Source organism: Oncorhynchus kisutch, linkage group LG6, assembly GCF_002021735.2.
Source record: "Oncorhynchus kisutch isolate 150728-3 linkage group LG6, Okis_V2, whole genome shotgun sequence".
Lineage (NCBI taxonomy): Eukaryota > Metazoa > Chordata > Actinopteri > Salmoniformes > Salmonidae > Oncorhynchus > Oncorhynchus kisutch.
In genome coordinates, this window is record NC_034179.2 from 23,043,472 (window position 1) to 23,057,386 (window position 13,915).

The following is a 13,915-nucleotide window of genomic DNA, read 5'->3' on the forward strand; positions in this document are numbered from 1 at the left end:
AGTGCTGATCTAGGTTTCTGCTGCAAAAATAACTGCCATCACCAGGTGGGGGTGGATGACGTATCTTCCGAGCATCTGGAAGCGTTTAATGAATCTAATCAATTACAGTACAAAACCCTGCAAGTTTTTAAAAAAGGATTTAAGTGGGTTAATATAATTATGGTTATTAGCAACAACAACAAAAAAATTCTAAAGAAAATGTTCCTCTTTACCCTCTAACGGGTCTGATAAAAAAAAATTCAAAGAAGTATAGCTAATTTATTTCATAGGATTTTGTTGCTTAGTGACAAAGCCACTTATGCCAGCTGTAAAGTGGCATCTGTGTGACAAGCTGCTGCCTCAGGGTTGGGTTATTGTTCAGCCAACCTTTGTATAGACTGTCATCATGGAACAAGCTTAGATAAGTAGGTCATTGAAGTGCAGGAAACTCTTGACCAAACAGAGAAGAAATGTGCATTAGGGAGGAAATTGGATGGAAAAAAACATTACTACACAATTGCACCCCATTATATTTTCCTGGGATTACATTTTTTACAGTCTCCTCCTATTGCAACAATTGGTCCTTAGTGTTTAGGTAGGTAAGACAGTTTTACGGTATACCGGTATATAATTCTGTGTGAAAAAGTGAAGTGTTATGCAGGTGAACCCATGATAACAGCCACATGCGTTCTTAGTGACACACTGTGTTGTCTGTGTGTGAAGCAGCTTTGTTTTCGTTGTCTCGGTTTTTTGACACTGTGTGCTGTCCTACGTCTTTGTGTGGTAGCCAGGACAGTTGCAGCAGCAGCCTATCGAAGCAGTGGGAGGAGTCCCACCTGTGCAGACCATGGCGGAGGCCCCGAGCACCCCTCAACAGGCCTTGCCTCCCCCGATGGCCAGTCCTTCCCCTCAGAAGGCCCAGGCTCCGTCCAGCCCAGCCCCACCCAAAGCCCCAGCACGTCGTAAGCAGGCCAGCCAGAGCCAGGCCCAGCAGCAACCATCTGCTCAGCCTACTCCAGCCCATCCTTCAGCTGCACAGCAGCCTACAGCTCGGCAGCAACCAGTTCCTCAACAACCAGTTGCCCAGCAACCAGTAGCTCAGACAGAAGCAGCCCAGCATCCACCTGTCAAGACCCAGTCCACTCCTGCCGAGACCAGTCACAACACAGCTGAGACTGAGACGGTAACATACCTGCAGCCTGCACCGCGTCTGCTCCCTGAGCTGTCAGACACACTCAAAGCCTGCTTGAAAATAACATCAGGCCATCCATTGTTCCACCCAGCCATCTATCGTCATGCCAATGCCATCAGCCTTCATCATTTTGATGTCTTTCAGTTTTGCTCGTTAGTGTTGTTCTCTCAGTAACTTGAAAAACTCTGCAACATTGTGAATGTTTGAATGACCCTCATTTCTGTGTGATAGCCTTTTTTTCCCTGTCTGTTTTTCACTTCATTTTACTTTGTTTCCCTCATTTTCTTTAGTGTTGTTTGTATTTGGCATTGAAAGTTAATCATTAGTGAGTGTTATTGGGATTTGTTATTTTTCATGAGTCGTCCTCTGTTTAATTCTTCTCCCTTCAGTTAGACTGTGAGATCTGTGTTGTTTATATTATATTTTTTCTTATATTTCCTCTCTCTTTCTCTGTCCAAGACTCCGCACCACTCTCCAAAGACAGCAGAGCTCACCCCGAGTAACGTTACCCAGAATGCAGTCGGTGGGCTACCTGGAAGTGACTTCAGCCTACTACTGCAAGAGGCCACAGCAGAGGATGATCTCAACCAGTTAATGTAAGATATGCATGACATCATCACCAGAAATATCATCCTTAGTTAAATATGTCTAGTTTTCAATGTGTAATAAAAAGCATGAGCTGGCGCACACCCACTGAAAATTATTTTGTGTAGAGGTGCGGACTAACAATGAATAAACTGTAAACTATAAAAATAAATAGTTGCACACTCTATATATCAACTCCTAGTATTGAATTGGGTAAACCACCAACGTTTTGGCATCACTGCTTCAGTGTGTAACAACAAGTTGACCTCTTCCGGCATTTGTGTGTTTTTCCAGATCTGTCAGTACATCTCCACCCAATTCCACCCGGTCCCTTCAGCAGAGTGTGTGTGAACCAGCACAAGACGGCAACTTTGCTGCCTTTGCCCATTCCCCTACCTCTGGCCCTGCCACCGGTTCCCCCACGCAGCCCGCCTGGAACCCTTTTGGTGATGATGACTTCTCCAATCTCAGTGCAGAGCAACTGATTAACAAAGACCTGGTTGATGAACAGGCTGATGGTGAGGCTGTTTGTGTGTGTGGACATGTGTGTGTGTGTTGCACACACAACGGAATACCGTGTGTTTTCAGATAGGTGAAGAGATTGGTGCTAAAAATACACCCGTAGACCTCATTTCTAACATATCCTCTGCTGTAATCGTATTTCCAATCAGATAAAGCTGTATCATTCACTTTGACCTTATCGCTATTAGACGTGGCTGCAGAAGCAGAGGTGGAGATGGCCCGCACAGAGGAACTGATACCTGGCCTGCTGGAGGTCTCCTCCCCTGGGGAAACCACCCCCCAACCTGCTGGTGAGACCCTTCTCATCTCCATCACTCATAGTGGTTCAGTCCTCTCTGGCTCAGTCAGTAGATACTGGTGCTTGCAACGCCAAGGGTTGTGGGTTCAATTCCCACTGGGGCCACCCATACCTAAAATGTATGCATGCGCGACTAAGTCACTTTGGATTGAAGTGTCTGCAAAATGGCATATATTAATATTATATTCATCTTCCTACAGTATACAGTGCATTCGGAAAGTATTCAGACCCTTCGACCATTTCCACATTTTGTTATGTTACAGCCTAAAAATGTATTAAAGTCGATGGCTTGATAGTTTTTGCAGACCACACAGCCGTCATACCACTCAGGAAGGAGACGCGTTCTGTCTCCTAGAGATGAACGTACTTTGGTGCGAAAAGTGCAAATCAATCCCAGAACAACACCATAGGACCGTGTGAAGATGCTGGAGGAAACAGGTACGAAAGTATCTATATCCACAGTAAAACGAGTCCTATATCGACATAACTTGAAAGCCCACTCAGCAAGGAAGAAGCCACTGCTCCAAAACCACCATAAAAAAGCCAAACTACGGTTTGCGTCTGCACACGGGGACAAAGATCGTACTTTTTGGAGAAATGTCCTCTGGTCTGATGAAACAAAAATAGAACTGTTTCGCCATTATGACCATCGTTATGTTTGGAGGAAAAGGGGGGGAGGGGGCTTGCAAGCCGAAGAACAAAATCCCAATCGTGAAGCACGGGGGTGGCAACATCATGGTGTGGGGGTGATTTGCTGCAGGAGGGACTGGTGCACTTCACAAAATAGATGGCATCATGAGGTAGGAAAATTATGTGGATATATTGAAGCAACATCTCAAGACATCAGTCAGGAAGTTAAAGCTTGGTCGCAAATGGGTCTTCCAAATGGACAATGACCCCAAGCATACTTCCAAAGTTGTGGCAAAATGGCTTAAGGACAACAAAGTCAAGGTATTGGAGTTGCCATCACAAAGCCCTGACCTCAATCCTATAGAAAATGTGTGGGCAGAACTGAAAAAGCGTGTGCGAGTAAGGAGGCCTACAAACCTGCCTCAGTTACACCAGCTCTGTCTGGAGGAATGGGCCAACATTCACCCACCTTATTGTGGGAAGCTTGTGGAAGGCTGCCCGAAAGTTTGACCCAAGTTAAACAATTTAAACGCAATACTAATTGAGTGTATGTAAACTTCTGACCCACTGGGAATGTGATGAAAGAAATATAAGCCCAAATAAATCATTCTCGCTACTATTATTCTGACACTTCACATTCTTAAAATAAAGTGGTGATCCTAACTGACCTAAGACAGGGAATTTTTAGTTGTGTTGTGAAAAACTGAGTTTAACTGTATTTGGCTAAGTTGTATGTAAACTTCTGACTGTAGGTTCACACACTTTTTTATTTCCTCATCGACTATTGGCACTCCAGGTGTGTGCCTTTCCAAATCATGTCCAATCAATTGAATTGTCCCCAGGTAAACTCCAATGAAGTTGTAGAAACATCTCAAGGATGATCAATAGAAACAGGATGCCCCTGAGATTAATTTTAGAGTCTCATAGCAAAGGCTCTGAATACTTATTGATGTAAATAATCTATTTCTGTTTTTTTTTACTGTATATACAATAAAAAAAATGTTATGTGGGCTATTGTGTGTAGTTTAATGAGGGGGAAAAAATGAATCAATTTTAGAGTAAGACTGTCATGTAACAAAAGGTCAAAGTGTCTGAATACTTTCCGAATACGCTGTATCTCTCAGATATTCCCATAGCTCCCCTTCCTTTGTTCTTCCTTTAGCAATCAGATCCTCCATTCTCCATTACAATCATCTCCAGTGACACACCCATAGAAATCCTATAATTCACTATTCTATATGTCATACTATGGACTTAGGAAGGGAACTCTGTTACTCCTCCACTCTCCAACCAAGGTGCAGGAACTGAGGAGCTACTGAAATGAAGAGAAAGTTCAGCAACTCTTGGAGGACAGGAGAAGTTCATAAAAGTGCATATTTTTTCCTGCTGAGTGAAAGCGTTCATTAACTCTGCGTGCTCAAAATCCTTAGCTAGCTAGCCATTTAATGGGATGTCTTCACTGAATAACTGGCCAAGAAAACACTGTGTCTTTGCCTTGAACTATCCATGCCCAATCATCTCTACTTCAGATGCAGATGGACAACATGCCATGCTTTGTGTATCTCTGCAGTGTTCATTAGTGAATGTCTGTTTTGTTGTCTTTTCTCTGCTGCACCAGTAGAGCAATCTGAAGACATCCTTGGACTGGATACAGGAGAGTCTTTGTTGACTGTTCTGGTCCCTTTCAGCACCCTAGCACTCTCAGACACTCCAGGTAAGGTTGTGTCCCTTTTTATTTCTAAAAGTACACTTCAAATCACTTACCCCACATAGAGCATCAACACGACATACTGAGATGCTGCATTCGTAAATCCTCTCTGGAAATCTACTCCGAGTTCTGAGCATTCAGGTTTGAGAGTGCCAGAGTGCAGAATAACTGATGCATTTACGAAAACATGTCATGCCTGTTGTTTTTGACAGGTGCCAGTAAACATCAGGCTGAAAAACAAACGCACCCTTGGAATCCACACACAATTACTGTTCCTTAGTGGTCATGGCAACGTTTGGCTGTTTTAGTAAGTGGTTGTCAAAAACCATTCCAAGCCTAATCTTCATTTAATTAAGTCAAAAATGGAGCTCAAAATAATGCAGTACTTCATGTTGTAACATGTGGGATATTGCTCTAAGAAAGCCAAAGTACTGGTAATCATGTTGCTAGCAGTGATGTACAGTGCTCTCTTTCCCAAGTTAAAGGGGCTAGAGTGGACTTGTGCTGTGCCTTGGTCCATGACTTAAATGTAAGTACAGAGTGGAGAGGCAGGAAGAGAGCAGATGTGTGCATGTGTTGTGTTGGGAGATGACCTGGTGTGTAGAGTGGTCTTTAGGGGGAACCCCAGATAGTGGATGTAGCTACTAGACAGCTCTCTCTGTGTAACTGTGTTATGCATCTGGTGTGAAAATAACGTTTAGGGTTTGGTGGCTGTGTGAACAAACGTCTCGATGTATGCAAGATATTCTAATCGCTTGTTAACTGGCTTGTTGGAATGTGATGCAAAGTTGACCTTGTTGGATTTTTATAACTTTTCTTCAAAGAGAACGGTTCCACTGCAAACAGTTTCTCTGCTTGAGGTGAACCTTTCATTCATCTGTAGGGCGCTATTCTTTTCTTTATTTAGCTATATTCTAATGTGTCTCTCTCAGATTCTTTGTCTTAATGTCATTCTTCAGCCATTCTGTTATTATCTTTGTCTTATTCATCTGTAATTCAATTTATCCCCAACCTCTTTCATTTCCCAATTTTCTCATTCCCTCCATCTCTGTTTTGTTTAAGCTACTGGTACGTAAAAAAAAAAAATCTATGGTTTTAGTTGCACTTGTATTATTGATTACAAAACCCTTAAAAGCTAATGTAAAGGTCGATAGCTTCATTAAACAATTGAATACCGTTCCAGTTCCTTAAGGCTCCTATTGATGAAAATAATATCAATGGTGATAATGTAAATACCATGGCAGGTTATCTCCATGGGGGCTGTCAATCACTTCTGACTGGAAAGCTGCACTTGATCAACAAACATTACGTCTCAGCCGTATCAGGTTATTTGGAACTAGGATATAAATTAATCAGCCATGTTTAATGTTTGCTCCCCATGAACTAGGAAACGGGCCTTAACGACATGAGTGGGTTGAGTGGTTATAGTTGTAGTACAACAGCTTATCTGTATAGGCCTATATGTAAGCGATAAATAAGGACGTTCTGTACATTCTCTGAAAGTAATAGATGACACAGGCTTGGAGGACGTGCAGCTGAGTCCATCCACGGATTGCATATTAGTTCCAAAAAATGTACATTAGCTTATCTATATAGGCCTATATTTATGAAAATGTATACGATATTGTGGTCTCTGTCCTTGCATCACGTTATGTGCTGGAGGCTCAGCTGTACCATCATTTTCCCGCATTGAACACCCATCCTCTCACATTCCCTATTGCCTAGTTCCCTTGCCCTCAGTCCTATTTATTATTTGTCCTTCACCTTCTCTCTTCCTTTCTTCACCCCTTTTCTCCATCCTCACAAACTCCTTAATTGCTTGACCATGTCAAATGCAGTATTTGCTAGCTAGAGTGTTGCTGCCACTCACTTTTTCTTACTGTTCTCTCCCTTTCCATTTACTCTTCCTCGCTCTTCATTTCTCTCTGGGCCTTTAGAGAAGCTTATTGAGGGACTGAAGTCCCCAGATACACACCACCTGCTCCCTGACCTCCTGTCCATGGCTGATCCCTTTGGCAGAACGGTGGTGGAGGCTGTTAATGGTATGGTAAAATACTTTCACTCCTGGAGATTTCATTGCTGTACACACTTTGTTACATTTGTTTTTCCCAATGTAAATGTTTTACCGTGGAATGCTCCATCGCAATATCCTCTGTCTGCCCTCAGTGCACCCTTTCTTCCTCTCTCCCTCTCTCTGCTTCCATTTCTCGTTCTCTTCCTCCCCATCTCCCTCTCTCTGCTTCCCCCTCTCCTCGTCTTTGTCTCTTCCTCCCTCTCTCTACATGTACAGTAGTGGGTCCAGCAGAGAACTCTCTTTTGAGTCTGGACTCTCTGATCCCTGGTCTGGAGGCTCCTGTGTCCCAGTCTGAGACAGATTCTACACTGCTTCATGGTTAGTTTCTGTCTCACAGGCAATGCGACACACAATCTAGATGCTTCCAGAATTGAATGCCACAGTGGAAGAAGATTATTTAGATCTGACGAAACCAAAATGTTTTGGTTTCTGTTATTACTGATAATACCACCTGCCTCGACACTGGTCTTTGATCATTATATAAGGTTTTCAGAGGACGGAGTGGAGCCAGCCCATTGAGTACAATGAGACTGTCTGATTGATATTTTGAGTGTCTGTCTACCCAGCTAACAGTTCTAGGGAGATTGAATGTAATGTTACCCGTAATGTTCCCCTAATGTGTATCCAGTTTTCCGTTAGGGGAACATTCTATCTATGTTAGCAAAAACCTTCTGTCAACCTTTTTAACGTATTTTGGTGTGAAAGTTAGGAGAACATTCCCTTAATGTCTAGAATGTGGTTACAATGTTCTCAGAATATTCTACAACGTTCTAGATGCGTTGTATGGAACGTTGCAAGAACATTTGTGTCCAGTTTTCTCAGGGTTAGGAGAATATTCCATCAACATCACATCAAACATACACAGAATGTGGTTGCCATGTTTTCAGAATATACAATATTCATGTTCTAAACACGTTTCATGAGAACGTTGCAAGAACATTCCTGTGTATCAGTTGTCAGGACGTTGCTTGATGGTCCCAAAGAAACATTCTCCCCCCAAAAATGTTTTTGTTACACATCACGCCTTGTTACTGTTGCCAAGCCCATTGAGCCCCATTGCGTGCAGATCAACCTCCACTTAGGCTACTGCTAGTAGATTGAGCACTGTGCTCAACAATGCCTGCGAAAGTGGTTTAAAACTAACAATCAAAACCACAAAGCAATGTAAAACAATAAGACATGATCACTGAAAGTAACTAATCAAACGTTCAAGTAGATCTACCGAATAATAACAGTTTTGGAATTGATAAAAGGAAGTTGAAACGAAGTCATTTTTTTATGCTGGACTTCATATTAGTGTTTGTGAAACACCAAAAGAATACCTCATGTTGGAAGTACTGAAAAAGCTGATGCAGATAGTTACCTAATTTCTTTATGGTTTCAAAGGAAACCTCCCCATACCCCGACTTACGGTTGGATACTTTGATGTTTAGTGCCTCTATGACCATACATTATATACTATAGCATGACATTGAGAGCTATTAGGAACACACATTCTTTTTCATCCCTTTTCCTTGGCGCTTACAATCTAGCTATTATTTACCTTTATTTAACTAGGCAAGTCAGTTAAGAACAAATTCTTATTTTCAATGACGGCCAAGGAACAGTGGGTTAACTGCCTGTTCAGGGGCAGAACGACCGATTTGTACCATGTCAGCTCGGGGATATGAACTTGCAACCTTTCGGTTATTAGTCCAACGCTCTAACCACTAGGCTTCCCTGCCGCCCCATTATATTATACATGATACAGTAATATATTTTGGCCATATCCTGGACATATCCTGAACTAAACATTCCAGTCTAACCCTTGCCCCCCCTCCCCCTCCCACTCCTCTGCCCTCCCTCCCACAGATCCCCTGCTTGGGGAGGACTCTCTGCTGGGTTGCTCTCTCATCTCTCCCCCTTCTAGAGCCTCCTCTCTCTCCTCTGCTCCCGCTTCTGCTGGCTTTACGTCTGTTCTGGAAGAGTTTGACCTGGCATCTGGGGGTTCCACCCAGTTTCTGTCAGGTAAGGCTCTGTTTCCAAAATCACACGTCCATAACAAGCCCAAACTGGACTACTTATTCCCACAATTGGAGAGGCAGAAGTGCTGCCACTTATACTTGATGTGTACCGTAGGAACAAATGGTTTGGTACTCCCTGTTAGGAAGCTAGCTGTTCTCCCTGTTAGGAAGCTAGCTCTTCTCCCTGTTAGGAAGCTAGCTCTTCTCCCTGTGAAGAGAGACAACTACACTAGCAGGCTACTGACTTGCAGTCTAACTCTAACCCTCTGTAGTTGTGTGGTACACTGCTCTGTAACTCACCTTATCTGCTTCCTCCTCTATCTCTCTCCCTTTCTGACATTTCTTATTCTTCCTTTATACTCTTGGTTGTGCTGCTTGCTTTACTCAATGCTTCTCCCAAACACCTTAACCTCCCCTTCCTCCTTTCTCGGCTCCATCTTCTGCAGACTCTTCTGATCTCCTGATCCCAGGCTTTGAGCCTCCACCCAGTGCAGAGACAGCCAACGAGGATGAGTTTGACCCCATCCCTGTCATGGCCTCCTCCCAAGGTAAGCCCAGTGGGCTTCCAGCCTTCAGACCAGAGGCAGGGACAGGCAGGGTGTCTCTGTCCTGTCCCACTAAGATTGCCATTCATACCTCAACCAGGGTCAGAGGAACTCTGGGATTTGATTCCGGTCAATGTCCTCAGTAGTGTATTAAACCCTGTTCCCTCTTCCCCTTGTAGATTCATCTGAGTAGCCATCCTCGCATCCTTTGTGTAGTTATTCCGTAACACTCTTAGATTGTATCTGGAGAGAAATTCCTCTTTGTGTCTTTCTCTGTCTTCTGTAACCTTATCTTCTCACCCTCTTTTCCCTGGCGCCTGTTCTTTCTTACTTAACTCCCTTGCTTTTCCCTCCTGTCCCCCCTGCTTCGCCTTGGCCCACCTCCCTACCGCCCTCCTCTCTGTCCGGACAGTTTCAGGAGGCCACTCTCGAAGTAACAGTGGCAGTTCTGAGTCCAGCCTTCCCAGCCTGGCCCGCTCCCTGCTCATGGTGGACCAGCTCATCGACCTGTAGAGGCCGGTGGGGAGCCGGGACACTAAAGAGAGGGGGAGTGGGGGGATGGAGAGACGAGGTAGAAGTATTGATGCTGGAGAGGAAAATAGACCCCACCATTAGTCGTTACACCCCTACACCATTCATCACCAACGCTTGTTCCATGGGAACTCCTGCTGTCATTCCGAACGCACTGGGCGATAGAGTTCTAGATCCATAATCATTGTCCTGTCTGTGTTTGTCCCATCATGCCTCTGATATTGATTCCCGTCATGTCCACCACTTTTCTTCTTCCCCCCTCTGCCCTCTCATTTCATGCTCTCACAGCATTTAGGCCTATGTTCTGTTGCCTTCTGCGGTCATCATGGCAAACAAGTTCATGGCACACTGCTTCTAGCTTTTGCGTTCATGGCACCCTAACAATATAACTTTTGCTTTCACGACACACTAACTTTTTCTAGCTTTTGTATTTGTCACTCTAACTTGATCCAAGAGTTCTTCTTTCTGTAGACCAGGGTCAAATGTTTCACCATGTTTCACTCCTATCTCTCTGGTCAGTCTTGTCCTGTAAGCAACCAGATAATTCCACTCTTGTTGTTAGTAGATGTTGTTATGGTGGACAAGTAGATGTTTTGTCTCCTGCCTTTCTCCAGGGTTATATTTATATTTCACTTGGATTATTATTTGCGCACATTCGGTAACAACAATATCACAACATTGATTTCTTCTAAACATCTTGAGTTGTACTGTAGAACGTTGAAAAAATGGTTGTCTGTCTGCCAATTTAGTTTCCCACACTTCAGTGGCTGAGTTTTCAGGGATTGTGTTTTAACCCTTAGCGTGAGGTATCATAGCCGGCGTGATGGGATAGATGTCAATAACAAAAAGGACGGATTACTCCACCAGCTGGTCCAGAGATTGAGCCTCCCTGTGGACGCATCCTCCCAACTGCCATTAGCAGAGCACTGTAAGAGCCACCAGGCATGTTACCTGTCTATGGTCAAAATGAGCTAGGAAGTTATTCAAAAATGTTATAAGTTAGCACCAACATATCTTAAGACTTTTTAAAGCCAACATTAACATAAATATGGAGCTAACAATCCCAAAGGAAGAAGCTAAGATTTAAAAACACCAGCTTGGCTCGGGACTCAGCTGCACATTGACAACATTGATGCTTTTCTAAAGCATTTGCTTGTTTTCCTCTCGTTGACCTCTCCTTAGCCTGACTATACAGACCGTCGGTCAATATCATCCCTTTCATTTCAGCCTGTTTGTGCCCACGCAATCCTTTCATTCTATTCAAACATGCATTCCCACAGAAAGTCCATTCCTACTTGTACATAGATCCTATATTCCAGTAATATATCAGCCCTACATAGTGTAAATGTATGTATATCTGCAATACCCACAGACTCTGATCCAGTGATCATACGTGTGGTTCTTCTCGTGTATAAAGTTAATGTTACAAAACATGTATGTCCTCTGTTACTCATCGGTCATCATAGCTTACATTGTGAAAAAAATATATAGAAAAGTTTATTTCATATATAGCTAATAATACATGTGAATATGAATAGAGTGTTAGAGAATGAATGTATGAAATTAATATCATTATAAATAAAGATTCATATATTTAAATATAATTCTTAAGATGACTATTATAGACGAATACTTTGTTTTTCCTGTGCAGCTGTGTTTTTTCCACCATATTTCTCCCCAGATTCCTATTGTGACATTATCATAACATACAGTTATGACAATCTTAGCTTTGATCTGTTGTTGAGGGTTGGGTAGGATTTCTTCAAGTAGTGTCTATTAACTTGCCTTGACCTAAGGAGGGTTTTATTGCAAACAAAGTAGTTTGTTGTACATTGGGACCGCAACCCAGGGAGCTTTACCATGTCTTATACTGTACCATACTTAATCACGCTGTACAAAGGCAGAGAACTACAGTCGTTGCTGAAATAGTGCTCTACAAAGCCATGCTTTCTCCACGCAGATTTTATATTATCAAAAAGATGCATATCGAAGCATGACCGTGTTGTTGAATGTTCTGTTCTATTGTGTTGGTAGACAGTGTTATCATCGGTGTGTGAATGTGTGAACATACAGTAATGGAACTCCTAGCCAGTCTGACTCGTTGGATGTGATGCGGTTGTGTTGTTGTCTAACCTCACTGCAATAAGTGACATCTACAGTGATGTTTGTGTTGACTTCGTCACATTTGAAAAGCACAGGCCCTCTTAATTAAATAGCGCTGAGTCCACTCTGTTGCCCATAGAGGAAGCCACTGTTTTTGAGAGCACATCAGTGTCTCTCTGAGTGGACCACTAGACTCAGTGATCTGACTGAATTAGAGGAAAGGAATATATTGGTTATCAGACAGAGAGGGGCAAGCACTACACAGGACTCAACACTATGACCACATACACGTCAGATCCTATGAAGATAGGAATGTTCACTATACATTTCAAGGAATTACAGATAATTGCTCTACTGCAGTTTTCCAAACAATGCATGCCAAGCAACAGCACGTATTGGCAGTATTCTAAAATTCAATGTTGTGTCACATCTATCTCAAGCTGAAGTTCACATCTTATCCCCTCCACTACTGTACAGTCTAGTCATCTGCAGATACTCATGAGGCTATTGACCTATGCAATCTTTGCTTCTTCCTGTAGACACCACTGTGCTGTTGTTCTTGGTAAAGGTCTTGCCCTCCAGGTAGTTCAACTTGTGTTGTTGTGAAAAAGAGATCCTTCATGTTGCCCAGTTGTTTTTGCCAAAAGTGGAAAAATCTGTTTCTGATGACCATTGTTCTCCTGAATGTTCTGGATTTCTGTCCGTCTATATGACACCTAATCCCTCTGAATGTTCTGGATCTCTGTCCGTCTATATGACACCTAATCCTGCGTCAGCGCAGTCATTTCTGTGTGCACCTTCTATTTTTGTGAGATAACTAAAGAATTACAAAGAAAGGGATGTTGAATAAACATATACATGTGAATGTACTTTTGTTTTGACTATTGATTGAGTGACTGAAGGGAGTTGATTGCTGAGAATTTGACCCTGTCATGGTAGTCATGTGGTTAACGTGATTTATTGGCAGACAGATTGATTCAGATGGAGAGGGGCGACACATTTAGCTAGCTGTTATCTTTTAGACACTCACTTCTACTAATGGGCATCCTTAATAAATACAAATAAATACAAATACTCAAGTACAATCAATTAAATCATGTACTGTGAATTAATCACAACTTATTATCATCTTATTTACATATGCGCAGAGGTTTAACTGACTTGCCTGGTTAAATAAAGGTAAAAAATTTAAATAATTATACAAAATAAAAAAACAGCACAGCTATCACAGCATTATGCAGCGATAAGCAATCCCAAACTTTGTTTTTCAACAGGACAATGACCCAATACACCTCCAGGCTGTGTAAGGGCTATTTGACCAATAAGGAGAGAGATTGTGGAGTGCCTCCACAATCCCCCGACCTCAACCCAAGGTTGGGATGATTTGAACCACAGAGTGAAGGAAAAGCAGCCAATAAGTGCTCCTTCAAGACTGTTGGAAAATAATTCCAGGTGAATCTGGTTGAGAGAAAGCCAAGAGTGTGCAAAGTTGTCATCAAGGCAAAGGGTGGCTACTTTGAAGAGTCTAAAATATGAAATATATTTTGATTGTTTTGGTTACTACATTATTCCATGTGTGTTATTTTATAGTTTTGAGGTATCACTATTATTCTACAATGTAGAAAATAGTAAATTATTTAACTAGGCAAGTCAGTTAAGATCAAATTCTTATTTACAATGATGGCCTACCAGGGACCAGTGGGTTAACTGCCTTGTTCGGGGGCAGAACAACAGATTTTTACCTT

General features: G+C 42.5%; 1 protein-coding gene across 8 annotated transcripts in view; it reads left to right on the plus strand.

The window, feature by feature from the left end:
* The window catches only part of LOC109892539 (AP2-associated protein kinase 1), a 46,663-nt gene extending 33,624 nt beyond the window's left edge, over positions 1 to 13,039 (plus strand). Inside the window, exons 12-21 of one of the 8 annotated variants that reach the window (XM_020485137.2) lie at positions 767 to 1,162; positions 1,631 to 1,767; positions 2,051 to 2,274; positions 2,467 to 2,568; positions 4,825 to 4,920; positions 6,852 to 6,956; positions 7,205 to 7,306; positions 8,840 to 8,995; positions 9,438 to 9,539; positions 9,949 to 13,039. In XM_020485137.2, coding sequence (XP_020340726.1) covers positions 767 to 1,162; positions 1,631 to 1,767; positions 2,051 to 2,274; positions 2,467 to 2,568; positions 4,825 to 4,920; positions 6,852 to 6,956; positions 7,205 to 7,306; positions 8,840 to 8,995; positions 9,438 to 9,539; positions 9,949 to 10,049 — 1,521 coding nt within the window. In that variant the 3' untranslated portion in view covers positions 10,050 to 13,039. Of the gene's footprint in view, positions 1 to 766; positions 1,163 to 1,630; positions 1,768 to 2,050; positions 2,275 to 2,466; positions 2,569 to 4,824; positions 4,921 to 6,851; positions 6,957 to 7,204; positions 7,307 to 8,839; positions 8,996 to 9,437 lie in introns of all 8 variants that reach the window. The other 7 variants (XM_020485139.2, XM_031826422.1, XM_031826421.1 and 4 more) reach the window with 7 other exon arrangements.
* Positions 13,040 to 13,915: the final 876 nt, after the last annotated feature.